Raw genomic sequence first — 22,975 nt, forward strand, 5'->3', positions numbered from 1 at the left:
TTTTAACTCTGGGGACAGAAAGAGGGCCTGTGCCAGATGACCTGAGAGGTCTGGATTGTTCATAATGTAGCAGCAGATCAGAAATATATTTTGGCCCTAAACCATTCAGTGCTTTATAAACCAACAGCAGTATTTTAAAGTCAATTATTTGACAGATAGATAGCCAGTGTAAGGACCTCAGAACTGAAGTGATGCGATCCACTTTCTTGGTCTTAGTGAGGACTCGAACAGCAGTGTTCTGAATCAGCTGCAGCTGTCTGACGATTTTTTTTAGAGATCTGTAAACACACCGTTACAGTAGTCGAGTCTACTGAAGATAAACGCATGGACAAGTTTTTCCAGATCCTGCTGAGACATAATGCTTTAATCCTTGATATATTCTTCAGGTGATAGTTGGTGACTTTGTAATTGTCTTAATGTGACTGTTGAAATTCAGATCTTCTTTGGCACCAAAGACAATTGCTTCAGTTTTTTTTTGGTTTAGTTGAAGAAAGTTCTGGCACATCCAATCGTTGATTTGTTCAATGCACTTACTCAGCGCTTGTATGGGATTATAGTCCCCTGGTGATATGGTGATATACATTTGTGTGTCGTCTGCGTAGCTATGATAGCACATTTAGTTGTTTTCCATAATTTGAGGTAGTGGGAGCATGTAAATGTTGAATGCAAAAAAGAAGTTGTAGAGTAGCTAAGCACATTGACCATCCACTGGTGCTGGACAATATGGTAACGAAGCATGCAAAAAATTGAGGTCTGCACTGACAGCTGCTCCAAGGTATATTTATTACTTGACGACAAAAAAACGTTTTGACCCAAGGTGGGTCTTAGTCAAGTGAATTTTTTAGCACCGCCCCAATCCCTTTTATAGGGTTCACCCAATTATTTCAAAGTGCACAGGGTCACCACTGTGGGTCAGTCATCACCAGGAAAAAACAGTACACCATTATTTGTTGTAAACACAAAGGTTCACATTGCTATATCGCTCCCAGAGACTGGGAGGTTGTGGGTTCAATCCCCGGCCGGGTCATACCAAAGACTATACAAATGGGACCCATTGCCTCCCTGCTTGGCACTCAGCATCAAGAGTTGGAATTGGGGGGTTAGATCACCAAATGGTTCCTGAGCACAGCACCGCTGCTGCTCACCGCTCCCCCAGGGGATGGGTCAAATGCGGAGTACAAAGTTCATGCACTCAGGTGTGTGACAATCAGTGGGACTTTAACCTTTAACCTTTTTTATATACATCGTGTTTACGAAAGAATTTAGATATTAAAAACATATAATAACAGTACAGATGGGACACGTTTGTGGGTGCAGAGGAGGCCCCAGAATGGAGCCTTGGAGAACTCCACAGGTCATTTTTGTCCGCTCAGATTTGTAGTTGCCTATAGACACAAATTAGTCCCTGTCCTTCAAGTAGGATTCAAACCAGTCTAGCACTGTGCCAGAAATTCCCAGCTAGTTTTCTAGTCAGCCTAGTAATATGTTGTGGTCAACCATGTCGAATGCGGCGCTGAGATCCAGTTATTATTAACTTATTATTATTACTTAGACTGAAATTCTGCCAAGCAGGCAGGCAAGCAGGTACACTGCGAATGAATCCAAGAAGCTGAGGGCAGAAATAAATGTACTGTAGGTCAGCAGAGTCAACAGATCCAGGGGATGTCAGAAACTAGGTGTATACAGTAAATACATAACAATGTGAGAGGCTACAGAAAGCGGTTTTACCATGCTGAGGGTGGAGCAGGGCAGGCGAGCCTGAACAGACTGCTCAGCATATCATCTCTGGCTGCCCCCTATACAGAAGCCTCTTCGATGTAAACGATTACAGATGAGGCTTTTCTTTACGTTATTTTGTTGCTGGCAGAATTTGGCATCTCGCTGATGATTCGCAAGGCATTGAGATTTCCGAGATTTCTCGTTGTATTAATACATCCATGATCAGTTTCACCATCCATGCTAAAGCTAAGCTAATATTGACTTTGTTGTTGGTCTTATATGGTTTACTAGCAGATGTTGACGTGGTTACAGCAAGACCAGAATCAGGGAGTAGTCGGAGCGCGCTTGGGCGTCCCCAAGGTGCGTCCACAGTGCGATTTTCTACCTGGTTTATACAGCTCTCGGTGGCGTCTATAAAAAGGGCCCAATGGGTCAAAACTTGATGGTTAAAGGACTCGTTTTTTTACCTAGAAAGATACAAAGAAAAAATTGTGCTTCATTCTCCGTGCGTTTCTTTTTTCATTATGGGCAATGGGATATAGGCTTTTTGCCCCCAATGCCTGCAATACCGAGCTTACCACTGGCGCCACATAGCTTCAAAACGCGAAGCCGTTCCTGGGGGCTTGTTCTAGTCACGCCGTCTTCCGTTTTCAAAAAGAATATCGAACTGACGAAATATACACGGACCACTGTTGTACCATTATTTATGCGATCGGATCTGCGCTCCTTTGATAAATGAGGACCATTCTGTTGTTATTTCTTCCAGTATGATAAACAAGAAACGTACAGGTATGTTTAATCAAAATGTTTATTTCTAATTTTTGTTGACATTTTTAAAATTAAATGAAGATCAATGTTTCCTAGTTCCTACCCTCGACAATTTCAGTATTCGTCTTTGCAATCTTGATGTCTGGAAGAGACATTACTCCTAAATGGAACCATCTGACATTAAGTATGTTCACATTCTACACATGCAGCATTAGTTGTACAAAAGTAAGCCTTAGTCTGAAAGTATTGCCAGCAAAAATATATTATAGCCCCATCCATCTTCAATGATTTTCCCACCAATGTTTTTTGAGGGTCATAGTTTGCAAACATTTAATAGTTACATTACACAGGAGGAGCTTATTTTATAACATGCCATGGTCTCACTTACTTTCTCATTATTGATATCAGCCAATGCATTAAGCAAACTAAGGTCCAAATCCACAAAGAATGGATTGCTCCTGCTAATAGCTCAATGTTTTGCACAGCAATTGCAACAGCAATCTGCTCCAGTTAAGCATGATATCCACAAAAGATTTTGCTCTAATGATATACCCGGGCACACACGCCCCCAAATTTGCCAACTGTGTGCAGGTGTGTGCAATTAACGCCCATGCTTGCAATTAGCCATGTGGCTTTTCTCCATATTTCAGGACACAGCTTGGTTCATAATGAAAATGACAGGTCACACTTTTTTTGCAGAAAATATCAGTTCGTATATATCTGTTTGTTGCTGTGCATCAAAGCTGGCTGAACTTATTTTTAAATCCCCCTCTATGTATGTTTCGCCCTTAATATCATCCAATATCAATTCGATATCATTCAAACCTCACAAGTTCTGAGGAGAGACAGAAGGAGAGAGTGCACACTGACTGCTGCAGTTAATACCAGCTTTTCAAAAGCGGTATTTGCACCTCTCTAACCGTGTGTTAGCTCATGGTTTTTGTGGATCAGACGCAAGATTTATTTGGGGCAGTTTTGCACGGAATTACCTAATTTGCATACATTCAAATGAGACTGGCGCAGCCATGAAGCTATTAGCTCATCAATGCAGTTTGCTATACTTTTCACCCTTTGCCTCTGCTTTGTGGATTGGATGCTATTTTTTTGTCTCATTTGCACAGGTTTTGCCACTGCAAAAGCCACGCAATCATTTTGTGGATTTGGCCCTAAGAATGCTGTTTTGTGTCTTTTAAGTTCACACACAGCCATATCCTGATCACTTGCCTGAAGGACAAGTCCTCCTCACACATAGTTCTTGATGGCATAGCCAATGGGAGTTGGCGCCTTGGCCAGTGTGTACCCACTGGAGGAGTACCTGACCCTCTCTGGGGGGCAGCTGGTACACAGCAAGGCCCCTCCGCAGAACAGAAGCCCAGAGGTCACCCAGCCCACATAGATAGCCGCCCCCAGCTCCTTCTTCAGAACCTCAGGGACCCGCGGGTTGTGGAAGTCCCTGATGATGGAGTTGGCCGTCCAGGACACGGCCACCACAGTGGTGAGGCTGGCCAGGGAGAAGGTGATGCCCGAGGCCAGCACCACACGGGACTTCACCCTGGGGTGGCTCAGGCAGTTGGTACAGCGAGCACCCAGTAGGAAGATGAGGAAGGCCAGGCAGCCCAGTACCAGGCTGATGCAGATAAGGCCCCGGGCAGCCTGAAGGTCGGGCGACAGGTCCAGCAACGCATCGTAGATCTTACACTGCATCTGTCCTGTGTGCTCGTACACGCAGGTCATCCACAGGCCTTCCCAGAAGACCTGCATGACCACCAGGTGTTGGCCAATGAAGGCCGTCACCTTCCACATGGGCAGGGCGCAGATCAGGATGGTTCCCCCCAGGCCCATCATGGAAAGGCTGATGCCCAGCACCTGAAGAGCCATAGGGTTCTATATACCCACTGTCTGACACCTGAGGTAAACAGATAAGCAGAGAAGATGATGTCACTCACAATACAGTCAACATAATTTCAGTAGGGTTTATGTATTTATCTATAATTAGTTTGGCATTCTATGGCCTAGACACTGGAGTTTCAAAAGAGCAATTATAAGTGGACCATGCTGATTCATGCACGGCAAAATACATTTCTGCAAAGCTAAGCATTTCTTCCTGTTCTGCATTTCGTCCTATTCTGTACTGCTGCCTACTAGATGAACATCACAGGATTGCTGACGTGCCATTGTTCTGTATGACATAGTTTTTATTTATGGGTTTCAGTTTCCTTATCTTGACACTGAAGAACTGTGCATTCAAATAATTCATCACTATAGCACTGTCACCAATAGCGAGATAGGTGCACAGGGGGCCTGAGCACTGGGTAACAGGATGGGAAAAAGAAAGGAGTGAAACATTCAAAAGCTGATTCTGAGTTATGAGGGTAACCTGCAATCCCTTTATATTTTTTCTCTGATGTATTTTAGCTGTGATGTATTAAACTAACATGTCACTAACATGACTTGTCTACTTCAAAACTAAATTACCAAGATCTTACAAGAGAGAACCCCAGAGTATGAAGTTTAGGAGAGCCAAACCCATTGTAAGATCCACATCCACTTGATCAAAGTTAAGAGTTTAGATAATGATTAAAAGACAAACTTTATCTTACCGAACACACATACCTATGTGACTCATGATTGTGGAAACAAAGACACTAACAGTAACACGAACCCTAAGCCCTTTCTCCCCAATTCCGAAATCTGATAACATGAGAACATAACACTGGTTTCAAACAGGCTGGTGTGACCCTCTCCATTCCATACTCTATGGCCCCCCTGTGCTCAAATCTCATCATGTCCCACACCAACTACTGTTTACCTACCTGGTCTATCACTAACACCACAACTCTTAAGTCCTGTAATTTCTTTACACAAACAAGCTCTCAATTAAAAAAAAAAAAAAAAAAAACAGAACCTTCCATCATTGTAAAATTCTCAATGATCAAGACTCAAGATCTGTTTATTGCCACACATACTAGGAATTTGACACAGGTTAAGGCATTCACTGTTGTAGACAACATACTGTAGGACAGGGTGCAGCACAGGACAGTGCAAAGACATTTCAGTGCAAAACAGTACAAAAACAGTGCAAATACAAAACACAAAAAACAGTACAACAAAATGCAGTGCAATGTACCATTTATGATATACAGGTGAAAATAAAAAATAAAGGGGTAGGCACAATTACAGTATATGTACTATATATAAAATGGGGTGTGGTGAGTGTATGTACAGTGTGTGTGCAGATTGTAGTGTGGTGGGTGAGCGGTGTTACAGTATGAACAGTGAGTGCAGTGTGTGTGCCGTTAAGTTACTGTATGTGGAACAATCAGAGGTTGTGTGCAAGTGGTGCAGGGGGTATACCATGGCCGGGATGGGAGGGGTCGGCCGCAATCTTATTGGCCCGTTTTAGGGTCCTGGAGGCATGCAGGTCCTGTAGGGATGTCAGTCTACAGCCGATCACCCTCTCAGCGGAACGGATGATGCACTGCAGTCTGCCCTGTCCTTGTCTGTAGCGGCTGAGAACCAGATGGTGATGGAGGAGGTGACAATGGACTCGATGATGAAGGTATAGAAGAGTACCATCATTGCCTTTGGCATATTGAATTTCTTCAGCTGCCTCAGGAAGAGGAAGTACATCCTCTACTGGGTTTTTTTGGTGAGGGAGCAGATGTACAGTTCTCACTTGAGGTCCCGGGAGATGGTGGTGCCCAGGATGCGGAAGGAGTCAACAGTGGTCAGGGTTAGGGGTGTCATTCAGTGTGATTGGGGGGGGGGTGGATTCTTTCTAAAGTCTACAATCATCTCCACTGTCTTGAAAGTGTTGAGCTCCAGGTTGTTTTGGCCACGCCAGCACAGCAGCTGGTTGATCTCCCACCTGTAGGCCGACTCGTCGCCCTTGGAGATGAGACCAATGAGGGTGGTGTCCTCTGCAAACTTCAGGAACAGACTGGTGGCTGGAGGTGCAGCTGTTCGTGTACAGGGAGAAGAGTAGAGGGGAAAGAAAACAGCCTTGGGGGGAGCCTGTGCTGATGGTCCTGGAGTCAGAGGCATGCTTGCCCAGTTTCACATGCTGCTTCCTGTCAGACAGGAAGTCCCTGATCCACCTGACGGTGGGGTTGGACACGCACATCTGGGAGAGCACGCCCTCCAGAGTGAGTGGGAGGATGGTGTTGAAAGCCGAGCTGATGGACAGTGAAACACATAAAAGGTCATATAAAACGAAATGCAAAAAAGGACATTTAAAACAAAATGCAGGAAAAATAAAATACAGGAATAAAAGTGACAGTGCAGTGTATGAACGGATAATTATTTCATTTAATGAAAAGCAGCAGCAAAAAGAAAAGTCTTCAGTCTGGATTTAAAAGAACTGAGAGTTGCAGCAGACCTGCAGTTTTCTGGAAGTTTGTTCCAGATATGTGGAGCATAAAAACTGAATGCTGCTTCTCCATGTTTTGTTTTCACTCTGGGGACAGAAAGTAGGCCTGCGCCAGACGACCTGAGAGGTCTGGATGGTTCATAACGTAGCAGCAGATCAGAAATATATTTTGGCCCGAAACCATTCAGTTCTTTATAAACCAAAAGCAGTATTTTAAAGTAAATTATTTGACAGACAAGAAGCCAGTGTAAGGACCTCAGAACTCAGAATCGATTTTTTAGCGAGACCTGTAAACACTACAGGTAGTCCCTATCCTTCAAGTAGGATTCAAATCAGTCTAGCACTGTGCCAGAAATTCCCAGCCAGTTTTCCAGTCGGCCTAGTAATATGTTGTGGTCAACCGTGTCAAATGCAGGGCTGAAATCTAGTAATACTAAGACTGAAATTCTGCCATTGTCTGTGTTTAAATGGATGTCATTGAAGACCTTAACAAGAGCAGTCTCGGTGTTGTGGTGTGGTCGAAATCCTGACTGGAAGACATCAAAACAATTATTTAGTACCAGGAAGTTGTTCGTCTGTTAAAAAAATGCTTTTTCAATGATTTTACTTAAATACGGGAGCTTGGATATGGGCCTATAATTTTTCATTTGTGAGGTGTCTAGATTATTCTTTTTTAAGAGTGGCTTGATGGATGCAGTTTTCAGGGTTTGTGGGAACACACTTGAAAGAGGAGATGTATTTACAATTAGTAAATCAGAGGCCATGCAGTTAGATACATTTTTGAAAAAGCCTGTAGGCAGAATATCAAGGCAACAGGAGGAGGGTTTCAGATATTGTATAATGTCCTCCAGGGTTTTATTGTTGATCGGATAAAATTGTGTCATGGTATTGATTTTAAGTGGACACTGGGACAACACATATCCTGTAGCTGATATGGAGGCACTGACTGCTTGTCTAATTTTCTGAATTTTGTCAGTGAAGAATGAGACAAATTCATTGCAGGCCCTGGTGGATAGGAGTTCAGAGGCTACTGACACAGGAGGGTTTGTTAGCCTATTGACAGTGGCAAACAAAGCATGTGCATTATTATTGTTTTTGGTGATGATGTCAGAAAAGAAGGACTGCCATGCATTTCCCAGCTCCAAATTATAAATGCGAAGTCTTCTATTTCTATACTCTTTTTTCTATTCTGACCAGCGTGGCGTTTCTCCATGGAGATCGATTCTTACCAGAGACCACCTGCACCTTATTGAGTGCAATGGCATCAATAATATTTTTAATTTTAGAATTGAAATTATATACAAGCTCATTGACTGAGACCCAATAGAGGGCAGGTGTGGACGAGAAAGCCTGAGTAAATATTTCACTGGTGTTTTCAATGATGTACCGTTTTGTGATGACCTCTCTTTGAACATTTGTGTGCATGGAGATAGTACTCTCAACGAAAACACAGGAATGATCAGAGAGCGCAACATCAGACACCCCAACCTTAGAAATATTCAGACCTTTGGTGAGGATCAAGTCCCGAGTGTGCCCCTTGTTGTGTGTGGGCTCCGTCACATGCTGAGTCAATCCAAAGTTATCAAGGACACAACACAGTTCTTTAGCCCCTCTACATGGACAACCAAAACTGTGAACATCACCTTGTGTATGATATTATGCACTGTTGTACTGTATTTCTCACTTGTGTTGAACTGTTTTGCTGTAGATTTATTGTGATATTAACTTTTTTATTATAGTAAGCCTTTAATTTCTGGTAGGGGCACTGCCAATGGAAACTAGTTTTTTGGCTATAATTGGGTTAATGCTGCATTCATGTGGTGTCGGAATAATTGAAAAATTAGTTCCTGACTGGGAAAATTCACATGAATGCCTCCTCAAGTCGGCGAAAATAGGTTAAATGTTTAGTTGTGTTGTTAATAAACTGTTTATTTTTGGCTCACATCTAATTTGTAAGGTAAGCCATATAGTATTAGGTTGTAACCGTTAGTTGCTGTCCATGTAGTTAAAGTTATTCAAAAGTCCGATAAAGCAATTGTGCTTCAGTAGTTGCTCTTTAGCCTACTGTCACGCAACTAGAAACAGCTAACAGCAGATTGTTTGCCCTGGGCAATAAAATATGTTATCTTCTTTGTAGCATCCATGTTGTTCCCATATTACGACTTAAAAGCCCATGAACACGCCAAAGCCCATGAACACCCCGAAACCGGAAGAATGACTTCACAACTCTGTAATGTACATTGTCCCTCTTCATCAAATAAATAAACTTGAAACTTTAATGTATTCTAACAGAGCGTGGAACCACCCAAGTTTCGGTACAAATTAAAAGGCTAGAAGACACACACTGCTGGAGAGAATTGGATAAATTATATTGATTTATTAAACACTCCAAATTCATTTAAAGAAAAAGCTCGAAGCACTTGAGGTCCTGTCATCATAGGAACCCTGAGGGGACAACAGGAGCCAGGGGCAAGACAGCCGTAGGCCTGGGTACTTCAAACAGGCTTCGGGTATCAGTGGTCAAATGCACACAGTTTCACACACCCTTCTTCACCACACTTGAGGATACTACACTCCAACAATCCCACTAAATAATGCTCAGGCACATTGCATTACAAAACAATGTAGGCCCAGTGTAGTGGAGGGTATACTGAGGTATATGGAGTATACCCAATTCTTTATCCATGGACCCACAGTAAACACCACTAATGTAAAAAACTAACATTTTTGCTAAGGTTACCCACTTTGTTAGTCAGACTACACCCACTTCTTTAGTCACCACTACACCCTGTGTAGGCCTAACTATCCCAGCAGCCTATCCCCATTCAGGGCCCTATTGAAGCTAAAATACTAAACAAACGCTCACAGACAATTACAAGATAAGACACTGAGGTTTGCATTAAAAACACCTCCCTGCAGGTAGCAACACCCTCCCACGGGGCCTGCATGGGAGCGGCTTTGGGTGCAGTAACAGAAGCTCAATGCTGATGGCTTCTTGGGTAACGCCCAGTAGTTCCGGATGCAATAGACACCACCACTTGAAGACGCTCTGTATCTCGCATTCGACAAACACGACGTGCTAATCCCACACTTGGGCAGGGGGGAGAAGCAATACCTAATTCCCCCTGTCTTCAGTGCCCTGACCTGCCGTGAACACCACCACCACCTCCAACAGTTTGGACCACGAAGGAGAGGTTCCACAACAGCTTCTTTTCTGACGCGGTCTGCAAGCTCAACAGCTGCAGTAGACTGACACTGAGGACACTTCCTGGTCAGAACCCCCCCCCCCCCCCAACCAGTGTCTCAGTCCTACTCTCGTCCCCTTGCTGACAATTTGTAATGGGTTCTAAGTTTGCCCATGCTACACCTCTCCTCCAAGATCTGGTAGTTTTTGCGTAATCCTGCTTACAAACAAACAAACAAACCAAGAAACGGCTTGTGGACCCGCCCCGGGATTTGGATCCGCTCCAAAATCAAATGGGTTCTGAGTTGGCCCCTGCTATGCCCGTCCACCAAGTTTCTTGAAAATCAGTCTGGTCATTTTTGCGTAGTCCTAGTCCAAAAAATGAATAGATGTGAATGGCCAGCCATGTTTGGGTGGCCCATGGACCCTACCCATGCTTTAAATTCTCTCTAGTAGTTTTTGCAATCCTGCCAATCCTTGCCCTGTAATACTGATAGACTGCTAGATGACGGATAGTGTTGTAAATTGCCAGTTTGGGAACCTTTAAATATCTAGCTGAGTACCTAGGACTGGAATGAGGAACTGATTAGCACTGATAATATACTGTAAGGACAAGCGAGTGAAAGAGTCGGCACAATACTCCACCAGGCAGCTCCCCCAGCTCTCTCCCCACACAACAAGGCCTTTCATAATAGAGTCCCCAACACAACGTCGCAGGTCACAGGCATTGGATGATGGAAGCTCATCATCCCTTACAGTATTATTTTGATAAAGTTTGCAGTTTATTCTGTTAATGACTTCCTTTGTTCATGTTAAGGTTTGACATGGTTATTCTTTTATCTATAACTCCTCCACAACAATACAGTTAATTTGATCTTGAACTGTTGAGCTAAAAAAGTAAAGAAGTAAATGTTAGATAAAACATTTTGTTCAATATTCATGTCAGTCATGGAGTTTGAAGGTTGAATAGAGTTCTCTGATGAACAGGTTCTCACAATGCCCCATTTAAACCTCCACGAGTATATTTTCACAGAGAAAAGAAACTAAGCCATCTGTGGGAGTAGGCTTACTTAATAAGGCAACTATGTATTTCTATAAAAAGAATGTTTATTGTAATAAAATCAAGAAAATAGATATAAAGTCACAGCAACAGCTTTCAAAGTGAATAATCAATTATAAGGAGGAAAGAACTGTTTTAGGTGTTATAGTTACAATACGGAGACAAATAAAACATTACATAGCCTACATTTACTACATAAACTTAAAGATAAAAGTACACTGATTAACTCAATATCTCTTCTGCAACAAGGAGCTGTGGTTAATCAGCGTAGCCTGCTGTTTAGGCAGTAGCCTACAGTACACTGATTTACAATATCTCCATTGCAACAAACAAAAAAACAAAACAAAATGAATGCAGTGTATAGGCTACTGTATTTTCCTTCATAGGTCTACACTGTCTGTTTGTATACATTACTTCATTCCACCGGGTCCTTTTTCCTTTCTGTTTCACTGTATGCGTATAATGTCACCAACCTTTCAAAGACACTGGTATCCAACAGCTTTTCTCTCATTTGCAGGCTCATATGTAGGTCTTCGTTGGAGTAGAGTAGTCCGAGCGCACAGAGTCCAGTTTGGTGCGTCTCCCTGAGGACTTGGCCAGCAGGTATTTCACAGAAGGCTCTTGGTCCTCCTTGGGGGGGCAGGAGCTGCAGAGGAGCCCCCCGCCCAGGACTAGCAGTATCGCGGCCCCCCAGCCAATGTAGAGCGCAGCACCCAGCTCCCTGCGTTGTGCGTCCGTCAGGATGGGGTTGTAGAAGTCCCTGATGATGATGCTGGCGGTCCAGGACACAGGGATGAGGCACAAGATCCCGCTAACGATCAGCACTACCCCCGCTGCAATTGTGGCCTTGGCTTTGGCTGCCTCCTCTGCGATGAAGTTGGTGCATTTGCCGCCGGCGAATGCCATGAGGAGGCCAATGATGCCTGTCACAATGGACACCACCACGAGGGCTCGGGCAGCCTGCAGGTCGGAGCTCAGAGCCAGCATGGAGTCGTAGACCTTACACTGCATCTGTCCCGTGCTCTGGACTACACAGCTCATCCATATGCCCTCCCAGATGGTCTGCGATGTCACAATGTTGTTGCCAATGAAGGCAGTGACCCTCCACATGGGCACACCGCACACAATGATCACCCCTATCCAGCCGAACAAGGCCAGGACGCTGCCCAGCATCTGCATTCCCATGGAGCCCATACTGAACGCAGCGTCTCTCTCCCTTGCTGTCTCACACTTTGTGTCTGTGAGAATATTGGAAGACTATCAGGTGTTTATGTGCATTTAGAGAAGAAGAGTGGGAGGTATGTAGTTGTTCTAGCAATGAAGAAACTGAGAACTAGCCAAAGAATACCAGCCTTGCAAGACTCTTTGTCTTGAGACAATAAAGGTGGGGGGTTTATGTGTTCTCCTCACTGGAGATGGATATCGTATTACAAGAGCTTTTGTTACCAAAGCCAATGAGGAAAGTGTAGGAACGCACTAAAGATTTAAAATGAAAGCGCCCTCTGTCACAGGATTTGTTTGTAATTATAAATAGTGAAGAAATAAGTCTATACAGTCACAAAAGATAGGAATGGGAAATTAGCTGTAAAAGACCCATTGTCCTTTGATTATTTGTTTGAACCCATCATATCCTCTTAGTTAACACAGTCTGAGCTAAATAAAATACTGAGATTCTGTTTGTCTTACAGACACACCTACGCCAAGCCTCATAGGTCAGATATGTCCCCACTGCATTCATAGCATTACGCCCCAACCGGTTTGGGGATATTCACTTTGAATTGGCACAGAACAGTGAGAGTGGAAAAAGGCGATACTGGCTAAAGGAAGTTTCAAATCTGTCCGTGGCAGTTTCAAGTCTGAGGTCACCTACAGTATTCAACAGCCAAAACAAGTCCTACCACTTTTCATGAGTTGCCTGATGATAGACCTATGGCAACAGTACTGTAACTCTTAAAATCTTTCAAATCTCTTTTTTTTTTAAATGATGTACATGCTTATTGCTCATACCCATCCAAATAAAGTGTATGATGTACTCTTTCATTGGGTTTGAATCAATCCCTGATTGTGAAATGAAGAACTTAAACAGCAAAAAAGGTTCTCATATACTTCCCCCTATCTCACCTGCCCTGTGTCATCTATGCATTCTTGCCCCTTCTTAAAGATTTTCAAAACTGATATCCTGTCATACTGAGCTTTACTATAGGTGCAGTGTCAGTGGGCGTTTCAGTTCAGTGGATGTTTCAGCTTCTTTGAAATCCATTAATGTACTGTTCTAACCCTCAGAATGTTCTACTCAGCTCCTAAGTCAATTGCCAATACTGTTGTCCCACCTACTCAAAACAATTATGTCACTCAGAAAAATAAAAATAGGTAAACTTCTTAAAAGATAGACAGCAAGATATTTTTCTTTTAAACTTGTATTACAAATCCAAGCATTACAATTGGTTTACATAGTTGATCACATTGTTGCCCAGTTGTTGAACATTCCATGTAATAATGGTTGTTTACGATTATTATTATTATTATTATTATTATTTATGATATACTAATCACAATATATGCAAGTATTTACATACAGTTAGCTCACATTTAGCTAAAGTGTCACATGACTATGCTGTACACTTAAAATAATACAATAATTCTGGAACAGTTTAGATTTCCTTCATTCAAAAATGACAGTTAGATATTGGATGAGCTAATTCTGAAGAAAGGCTTCCATTCTTCAGTCAGCACCTCATGGAGCTGTAAGGCTAATACAGCACACTACTTCTCTGTATGGCTCTTTCATTCCTAAATCAAAAGCTCTGTTATTTCTGGGAAAGTTTCAAAGCTCTCAGTCAGTGTTCCCTGAATAACTCATCTTCCATGACATACAGTATCCACTGCAGTTGTTATAGTAGGTCAAATTAAACTGAATAGTACCGGTTTATGTGTGGCACTCTCAATTCACAACAAAAGAGGATTATCAAAAAAACATGTTTTACTGTCTCTCTTCACTAGTCGGCAGCTCAGACATAAGCTCTGCTGGTGGGTGTGGATCTTGCCTGTGAGTACTTCACTAGGGAGTGCTTGTCCTCCTTGGGTGGGCAGGAGCTGCAGAGGAGGGCCCCTCCCAGGAGAAGAAGTCCGGCGGTGCCCCAGCCGATGTACAGAGCAGCCCCCAGCTCCCTCCTCTGGGCCTCGATCAGCATGGGGTTGTAGAAGTTCCTGATGATGGTGTTGGCTGACCAGCAGACAGGAATGAGGACGAGAACACCGGCCACGATGAAGATGATGCCACTGGCGATGGCCACTTTGGCTTTGGAAATTTCATCCTCCAAAAAGTTGGTGCATTTGCCCCCGGCAATCCCCATGATGATGCCAAAGGCGGCCACGATGATAGAGATCACCACCAGAGCCCTGGCAGCCTGGAGATCCTGAGGCAGGATCAGGAGAGAGTCGTAGATCTTGCACTGCATCTGTCCGGTACTCTGCATCACACAGTTCATCCATAGGCCTTCCCAGATGGTCTGAGCAGTCACAATGTTGGCTCCGATGAAGGCCGTGACTTTCCACATGGGGATGGCACACACAATGATGGTCCCTAGAAAGCCGATGATAGCCAGGCAAAAGCCCAGCATTTGTCTTCCCATGGACACCATTTTGAAGGCTTATGGTCTCTTGTTGTAGATTGAAGAACGGGCAGTGGTTGCAGAGGGGATCAGCTCAGCTTGGTTGTAATGTTTGAAAATGAAGGGGCCTATCCTCACCAGAGGTTATATGGATCGTTCTTTTGGAGGGTGGAGTCAACTTCCTTCTTTCTGACCTGAAACCAGTTGACAGGGTAATTTTCCAGCCTGACAAGATTCTTCACTCAGTTGATATGTGACTGACGACAAGTTTCGATGAGATGTGTATCAGTCCCTAAGACATGCTGATGAAAACAAAGTCAAGGAGGAGGCGCTAAATGCTCTATTCAAACAATGCTCCTCTGAACAAGTTGGTTGGGTTGTTGACCAGAAGAACCAGTCAGACCACTGGTTTCAGGACCCTGAGAGAAGCTAAACATAGGCTAATTTGTCATTACCAGATGTTAAAAGTTCTGAGAAAAGCTGAATGATAAGTTCTGAAGATCATGATTCCCCATTGGTTGTTATCATTTCAGTTACACAGATATTTAAAAATGTAATGCTTGTTCTCAAATTTTGGTTCAGATACATTTATGGTCTTTGATATTAATCACATTATGTTTTATGTACAGTATTGATTGTTGTAGCTTTTAATTGCAATGTTTTCACCAGAAATCCAAACATAGTCATAGTTTATAAATAGGTTCTGATTACTTTGTTAAATGTATAGATTAAGCATATTTTAATCAATACAGTACATTGTCATCTAAATTAGCAAGTCAAATCTAACACATCTAGTCAAAGTCTTCTTAGTATCAATTTAACTTTAACGAAGACAAAGCCAAGACAAAATCAATTATTTTTGAATTGGTGCATTACTGTATATTTTACTCTCATGCTCATTAGTTGCTACATTTATTTTGAAAGAAAACTCATATTTCTTTCATATCTCTTACTGTCTCCAAAATCCTGACTTCCAGAAACTGACAGATAGTAGTATTGCAAAAAATATATGATGCCCTGTTTACATAGAAACACGTGAAGATGTGAAGTGTAAAGATGTTCTTCACATCTTTTGACTGAGTTTGTTTTACTTTTATGGTGAAATTGTTCTTAAACACATTTCAAATTAGTTTACTGAACTTAGTTATGCGTTCCTGTGAAAATTCTTCTCACAAATAAGTTCCTTTACTTTTAATTTTCCTAAGGCAACCTCTTTATTAAAAAAAATAAAAATAAAATTTTAAACCTCTTTATTAAAAAAAAGTCAGTGCATCATATTTAACAGTGGAGAATACAAAAACAACACAATACAGGCTCAATTTAAAGTTTTGTTTATTGAAAACTATTAATCACACCAAGACATACACTTCACAATATACATATATTACACAATATGTGTTCTTCTAATTTGATCATTGAAAGAAAATGTGATATTTTAAATGTGCAAATATATAAGGAACCCTGGATATTTACAGTAACAATATACAGTATGAGTTGCAAAATGAGGCAGTTGCAATCATTAACAAGCCCTTCTCATCTTAAACACATTAAGTACATTTTGGTTCAATATTTAAACTCTGCAGAGGCAAAGTCAGACAACACAGCATTTTGAAACATAAAGGCAGAAAATACTAGTCTATACTACTCCATTTCAAGTATTTAGCGGTACTGTCCAGAGGAGTATGGTCTTGCTACTGCTGCGTACTGTTTGCTAGGCATATATGACCCTGTACCTGAGTATGGTACACTGGGTGGGGGGGCATATATTTTCCCATAGGGCCCTGCATTCACAGCTGGCCCAGGATAGGGGTACATGGGAGCTGGAGCGTAGCCAGGCCCGTACCCGTACCCGTACATAGGCTTCTGTGGTGGGCAGGAGGTGCAGAGGATGATTCCCCCAAAGAGAAGCAGACCGGCGGATGCCCAGCCGATGTAGATGGAGGCTCCCAGCTCCCTCCTCTGGGTCTCTATTGTCAGAGGGTTCTGGAAGTCAGAGATGGTGAACGCCGCAGACCAGCAGACGGGGATGAGGATGAGGATTCCGGCGAAGATCAGGAGGATACCACCGAGGATCACCACCTTCGCTTTGGAGGAGTCTCTGTCCAGGCAGCTGGTGCACTTGCCCCCGATGAAGGTGACGGCCAGACCGATGAACGCGAACAGGATGGCGATGATGACGAGGGCGCGGGCCGCCTGCAGGTCACGGGTCAGACGCATTACAGACTCGTTCATCTTGCACTGCATTTGTCCCGTGCTCTGCATCACACAGTTCATCCATAGTCCGTCCCACACGATCTGGCCTGTCACGATGTTGGCACCGATGTAAGAAGTCACCCTCCACATGGGGATGCCGCAGGTCACTGCTATCCCCACAAAGCCGATAAAGCAGAGCACCTGGCCTGTCACCTCCTTGCCGATCCTCCCCATGATGAGAGGCTATATCTGGGCTGTTGTGAGAGGAAGTCTGTCCACCTAGGTCTGGATCTCTGGAGCTCTGTGCCGTCTTAGTGACCGAAGTCTCACAACTGCAGCTTGTTAGAGGAGGAAGAATGCACTGTAGGAGGGGTTTCCTGCCATCAGGTGAGCTGTTCCAGCTAAACAAGATTCCTCTGACTGTCACAGTGTAGATATACACAGAGAGTCAAGGTGTGGTTCCCATCCTTGAATATCTGCTCAATCAATGGTCTTGTCTCTGAAAGACTCTCTTTCATATGCAAACTGCTAATAGCTGTTAGATACCACCTCCTAGGAGACACTGAAAATAGGACTTCCATGATTAATGACCAATCAAGATTAAACAGATCTTGGTCTGTAATGGGAATTTGGGACCAACATCTACTTTGGAAGTGCCATGTCTTGGAAGTATGCAGTGAACGTCAAATGTACTTTGAAAATGAACCATTCTTTGTTATTTTAGGAACAATGGGGCAGTATATTTCCTGCTTACTTTCCTTTTCGTAAGTTTGGTTGTGTATGACTGGACAAAATGCAACTCAGGAGGTTTTTAATAAATCTTCATTTACACAGGAAGTCATTCTGAGACCAAGGTCTCTGTTGCAGATAAACCATGCATTACATAAATACAGAAAATACAGGTTGCACATACAATATTCATCAATATACATCTACACACCAAAGTAAAACAGAATAGAGATCAAAATATGATCATATGAATTTACTATACATCATGCACACTGATACAAGTGAAACAGAATAAAACCGAGATTAAAAATAAATTTAAAAAAAATCATAAAAAGCAAAAACATTCTTCAGTACAAAGGCCCTCAGGATACATGTGACTTGTCATTGATGTGTCAACAATGGATGTACACCCGGTTGTACAGTAGGCTAATTCTCTGATGCTGGCCATTGTGTATACCTAACATGAAAAGACTCATTCCTAGGCAATTCTACCAAATGTAAAGCACATCGATTTCTAAATAATTTAATCACTCCCTCCCTTAATGTTATAAAATATTACCAACAATATGAAGATCAGAGAATATCTCATGTTAATAGTCTACTAAGAGATAGATAAGAGAGTCATTTGAATGACATGAGGGCACTTGCACTGAACAAAAAAACTGCTGAACTGACAAAAAAAGGTCACCTCACCTGTAACTCACCAAAAAACATACAATCTAAAGGCTTATGCAGTCACTATGTTATGAAAGTGATTTATGACAGAGTTTGATGGGAAAAAGTCAGACAGATGACTTTTATTTACAGTGATAGCACAAAGTGATCTTTGGTTCAATGTGATCTTTGTCAATCTAAATGTATGGTACATTTACATGAGGCATTATTATTTTTCCTTTGGGTTTAATGAGGTATCAGACTGAAAACAAGCCCTTATGGTATATATTGTAATTACTGATCATCCTCTAGTACAGCATACTTCGTATAAAATAGAATGAGTATGGCAGTAGTCACAAGAACTGGGTAACAATCTAGCATCAAAACAAAATAACTCCATGTCTCAAGGTTAAACCAACAACAAATCCATCCAGGTAATATTTAAAATGCTCTTCAAGTTATCAGAGAGTTGTCTCATGAGTCCTCTGAGCTCAGTGGCGATTGACATCTCAGACGTATTCCCTTGATGTGGAGGTGGACCTCACAGGGACAAATTTGGCTGGATAGTGGCGGTCCTCCTTCGGGGGGCAGTTCCAGCATAGCATCCCCCCTCCCATCAGCAGCAGTGCGGCAGCGCCCCAGCCAATGTACAAAGCAGCCCCTAACTCCCTCCTCTGGGCCTCGATCAGCATGGGGTTGTAGAAATTCCTGATGACTGCATGGGCTGACCAGGACACTGGGATGAGACAGAGGATGCCTGAGATGATGAACAGGACTCCAGCCAAGATACACGCCTTAGCCTTGGAGCCCTCCTCCTCAATGCAGTTGGTACACTTCCCACCAGCAATAGACAGGACGATACCAAAGATACCCGTGAGGATGGAGACGATGATCATGGCCCTGGCGGCCTGGAGGTCTTGAGGCAGAGCCAGCATGGAGTCGTAGACCTTACACTGCATCTGTCCTGTGCTCTGGACCACACAGTTCATCCAGATGCCCTCCCAGATGTTCTGGGCTGTGACGATGTTGGCACCAATGAAGGCCGTAACCTTCCACATAGGCATGGCGCACACCACAATGACCATGAACCATCCTATTAGCGCCATGACCATGCCCATGATCTGGATTCCCTGAGAAACCATCTTGTCTGAATTTCTCCTCACACACTTCACCCTGGATCCCAAGGGCTCTGTTCCCAAAAAGTCGAAAGATGAGCGAGGCAATGGAGGCTAGTATTTATAGTGTTGCCAGAGGTGGGGTTTATTTGTATTGAGCTGACGCATGCAGGTATGTGATATACTGTCCCAGCTGGAGATGTTTACACACAAACAGAGGCCCAGTGACCTCCAGAGCCACTGACCTACCTAAACCACTGCTCCAAGGTCAGTAACCACAGCAGAGTAGCTATTTCTTTGTTTGTCTGCTAAACTTTCATATTATGAAAGAAAGAAAAGTCTCATAAGGACTACATACTGTACCAAATGGTAGAAATGCTAACTTTTCAGCCTACAGGCTGAAAGGGACATCAGACCTCATCACTCTATAGGCTTGACTTATTCCTTCAGTACTAGTTTTATCTATCGAAGGACTAGAAGCTAAGGGAGGAAACGTGGCTAGATATTGTTTGGAAAGGTGTGTGGCTCAAGAGCTAAGAATAATCATAATCGTTTATTGGAAAGTATTCAATTATCAATGAGTTTGTATAGACAGCACAAAATAATCTACCTTTTTTTTTAAACGAATCATAACTCAAGTTTAATCACTTGTTTTCTTAAATTAAGTGTGATCATGGAAAGTATGTATACTCTATAATATATGTATGAAAATCCAAATAATAGTTGTCATATAATAATTGCTACATGCATTTTGAAACACTGCCTGATTGATTCACTGAGTTTTATCTATTCACCCCTTTATATGTGCATGGCACTTGTGTCTTTGAATGATTTGTTAATCAATGACATTTCACCATTTCCCTGAAGTGCTGTTTGTTTGGAGCTCCAGCTTAATGAACCAAACCATGACACTAACATGATAACACAATGCAATGTTGTCTTTTTCAGTCTTTTTATCCTTTCTGTTTTTCTCTCTTTCACTCCTCAAACATAATCCATGGGAGCTCATGATCTGTCATCTGAGTAAATTAGCTTAAGGGTAGACTTGTAGATAAGAAAGAGGTTAACTTTAAGCATATTACAATACTTTAAATGTTGTATTTATTGTTTGTGGACAGTATCTCTTGAGTAAGTAGTGTGTAGTGTATAGAGTTCGGGGGGAGGGGGGCATGGAAATCCTTGTCTAAACTTTAATGGAGATGTATCACTGTTGTACTGTAGGGGGCACTATTGGGCAATAAGGGATTGTCATTCTCAGAGATCCCATTTCAAATGCTGCAAGAAAAACCCTAACTGGATTAAAATAACAGTCTATAGGCTTGATTTATTCTACAGTACTTTATTTCATCTATCGAAGGACTAGAAAACTAAGGGAGGAAAGGTGGCTAGATACTGTGTGGAAAAGGGTGTGGCTCAACAGTTAAGAATAATCCTATAGTTTATTCTAAAGTATTCAATAATCAACAAGTTTGTATAAGCAGCACAAAATTATAAAACAAATATTTGTTTTATAATGAATCATGACTGAAATTTAATCAATCACTAATTTTCTTAAACTAAGTGTAATACTCAAAAGGAACACAAGCAATATACATTCTATATTAAAAAATATTTATTTACAGTTTTTTCACCACTGAAGTTCACAAAGAAAAACATTTTATAAACAAATACGATCTAGAATATATATTTTGCAAAAAATCTGAATGAAATGTACACTTTGACAATGTAAATGAAAATCAAATTAATAGTTTGTCGTTTGCCTTATCTGTTCACACCCTTAAATGGGCATGGCACATACTGAAGTTTGTCTGAAGTTCAAGCTTAATATGTTGAACCAAACCATGACATTAACATGACAACACAATGCAATGTTGTGAAAATATCAAAGTCTTTTTTTTTCAGTCTTTTTATCCTTTCTCTCTTTCTCTCTTTTCTGTCCTCAGACGTAATCCTTGGGAGCTGAGGATGTGGTAGCGGAGTACTTGGCGGAATAAGAGTCCTCTTTAGGGGGGCAGTTGGCGCAGAGCAAGCCCCCTCCCAGGATCATGAGAGCCGAGGCTCCCCAGCCGATGTAGAGTGCTGCGCCCAGCTCCCTTTTCTGAGCGCTGATCAGCAGGGGATTGTAGAAGTCTCTGATGACGGAATGGGCCGTCCAGCAGACGGGGATCAGGCACATGACGCCGGCAATGATGAAGAACACGCCTGAAGCCACCCCTATCTTGGATTTGGACCGCTCGTCCTCCACGCAGTTGGTACACTTGCCACCTGCCATGGACAGGAGGATGGCCACGATGCCCACCAGGATGGAGATGATGGTGAGGGCTCTGGCAGCCTGCAGGTCGGAGCTCAGAGCCAACAAGGAGTCGTAGACCTTACACTGCATCTGCCCAGTGCTCTGGACCACACAGTTCATCCAGATGCCCTCCCAAGTGGTTTGGGCTGTGACGATGCTCTGGCCGATGAAAGCAGTGACCTTCCATTGGGGCAGGGCACAGACCACGATAGCCCCAATCCATCCGATGATGGCCAGGGCGGTGCCCAGCATCTGAAACCCCGCAGATACCATCTCTTCTCTAAGTTACGGTGGGGTCGTGAAAAGGTTTTACAAAAAGTGAGATTGCCTTAGAAATCCGTTGCTATGTTTTGCTTGAGAGATCCCAAAGTGTGAATGTTTAAGCCACAGGTGAACAGGTACCTTTTATACACTTGACTGAGGAGGGGCATGACTCATGCACAGATACACATACTACGCACACATAGACACACAAGGACACCGCATCATGACACCGCCCTGCACCCCAGGACATGTTTCATCATGTGGGTTTTGGTCTCTTCACGTCGTAGGTGGAACTAAACTTTTTGTGAGTCATCACTGTTCAAATACCATTAGCAAACCCAAAGACGACCAAGTGTGACAACACCCTTTTGTGTGCAGTATCAGGGTTTTGAACTTTAGATAGTTTTTCTATTCAGGTTTCTTTATATAAGAATTAGCTGCATAAAATCTGTGAAATTCAATTCTGAAAGATTTGCACAATCCTCTACCTCATATATTTTTGTCAAGACAAGAAATTAAAGCTAAGTAACATCATGTAATCTGAAAAGTTATTTTCTGAACAAAGATGCTTTTATCACATCAAAGACAATTATGTATTTCAGATATGTTTTGTCATTTAACAGACCAAAGCAAATTCCTAGTATGTTGTAAATTACAGATTCTGATTCTGATTAACAAGCAGTGTTTTCTAGGGTACTACCTACCTATTTGTTATCAGATGACCTTTGACTTTTTGGTCCCTGACCTTTGGTAGCTCTGGGAGGTCGAGCAGACTTGTTGATTTTAAACAAACGCAAGCTAGTTTAACCATTGTAGGAACTTGGATGTGTAGCAAAATATCAAATAATCAGTCTGTCAACCAAAATAATCCCCAGGCGTTTTATGATGTTAAAAATGTTTCTTTAGTTATGTTATATCATCCATTTCCAAATATAGCATTTCATTTTCTACCTTTCTTCAGTGTAAACACAAAATGCCACTTAAAGTATTTTATCAGTATATTCACTGATAGTCAA

At 42.4% G+C, this 22,975-nt stretch overlaps 6 protein-coding genes across 6 annotated transcripts; all 6 read right to left on the minus strand.

The window, feature by feature from the left end:
- Nucleotides 1-3,729: 3,729 nt before the first annotated feature.
- LOC311314434 (claudin-4-like) lies at nucleotides 3,730-4,365 on the minus strand (the record flags this gene model as incomplete). Its single annotated transcript, XM_084444787.1, has 1 exon — nucleotides 3,730-4,365. One exon carries the CDS (start codon nucleotides 4,363-4,365, stop codon nucleotides 3,730-3,732), a length of 636 nt encoding a protein of 211 aa, XP_084300913.1.
- Nucleotides 4,366-11,619: 7,254 nt separating this feature from the next.
- On the minus strand, nucleotides 11,620-12,294 carry LOC311307429 (claudin-4-like; the record flags this gene model as incomplete). Its single annotated transcript, XM_084436227.1, has 1 exon — nucleotides 11,620-12,294. The coding sequence occupies one exon, from the start codon at nucleotides 12,292-12,294 to the stop codon at nucleotides 11,620-11,622; it is 675 nt and encodes a 224-aa protein (XP_084292353.1).
- A 1,814-nt stretch (nucleotides 12,295-14,108) lies between these two features.
- Nucleotides 14,109-14,741, minus strand: LOC311309878 (claudin-4-like; the record flags this gene model as incomplete). The annotated part of the gene is made up of 1 exon (XM_084439218.1): nucleotides 14,109-14,741. The coding sequence occupies one exon, from the start codon at nucleotides 14,739-14,741 to the stop codon at nucleotides 14,109-14,111; it is 633 nt and encodes a 210-aa protein (XP_084295344.1).
- A 1,629-nt stretch (nucleotides 14,742-16,370) lies between these two features.
- cldnf (claudin f) lies at nucleotides 16,371-17,138 on the minus strand (the record flags this gene model as incomplete). The annotated part of the gene is made up of 1 exon (XM_084436237.1): nucleotides 16,371-17,138. The coding sequence occupies one exon, from the start codon at nucleotides 17,136-17,138 to the stop codon at nucleotides 16,371-16,373; it is 768 nt and encodes a 255-aa protein (XP_084292363.1).
- Nucleotides 17,139-18,796: 1,658 nt separating this feature from the next.
- Nucleotides 18,797-19,429, minus strand: LOC311309887 (claudin-4-like; the record flags this gene model as incomplete). The annotated part of the gene is made up of 1 exon (XM_084439231.1): nucleotides 18,797-19,429. One exon carries the CDS (start codon nucleotides 19,427-19,429, stop codon nucleotides 18,797-18,799), a length of 633 nt encoding a protein of 210 aa, XP_084295357.1.
- Nucleotides 19,430-21,341: 1,912 nt separating this feature from the next.
- LOC311309895 (claudin-4-like) lies at nucleotides 21,342-21,968 on the minus strand (the record flags this gene model as incomplete). The annotated part of the gene is made up of 1 exon (XM_084439241.1): nucleotides 21,342-21,968. The coding sequence occupies one exon, from the start codon at nucleotides 21,966-21,968 to the stop codon at nucleotides 21,342-21,344; it is 627 nt and encodes a 208-aa protein (XP_084295367.1).
- Nucleotides 21,969-22,975: the final 1,007 nt, after the last annotated feature.

Source organism: Borostomias antarcticus (assembly GCF_949987555.1).
Source record: "Borostomias antarcticus genome assembly, chromosome: 1".
Taxonomy (NCBI): Eukaryota; Metazoa; Chordata; class Actinopteri; order Stomiiformes; family Stomiidae; genus Borostomias; species Borostomias antarcticus.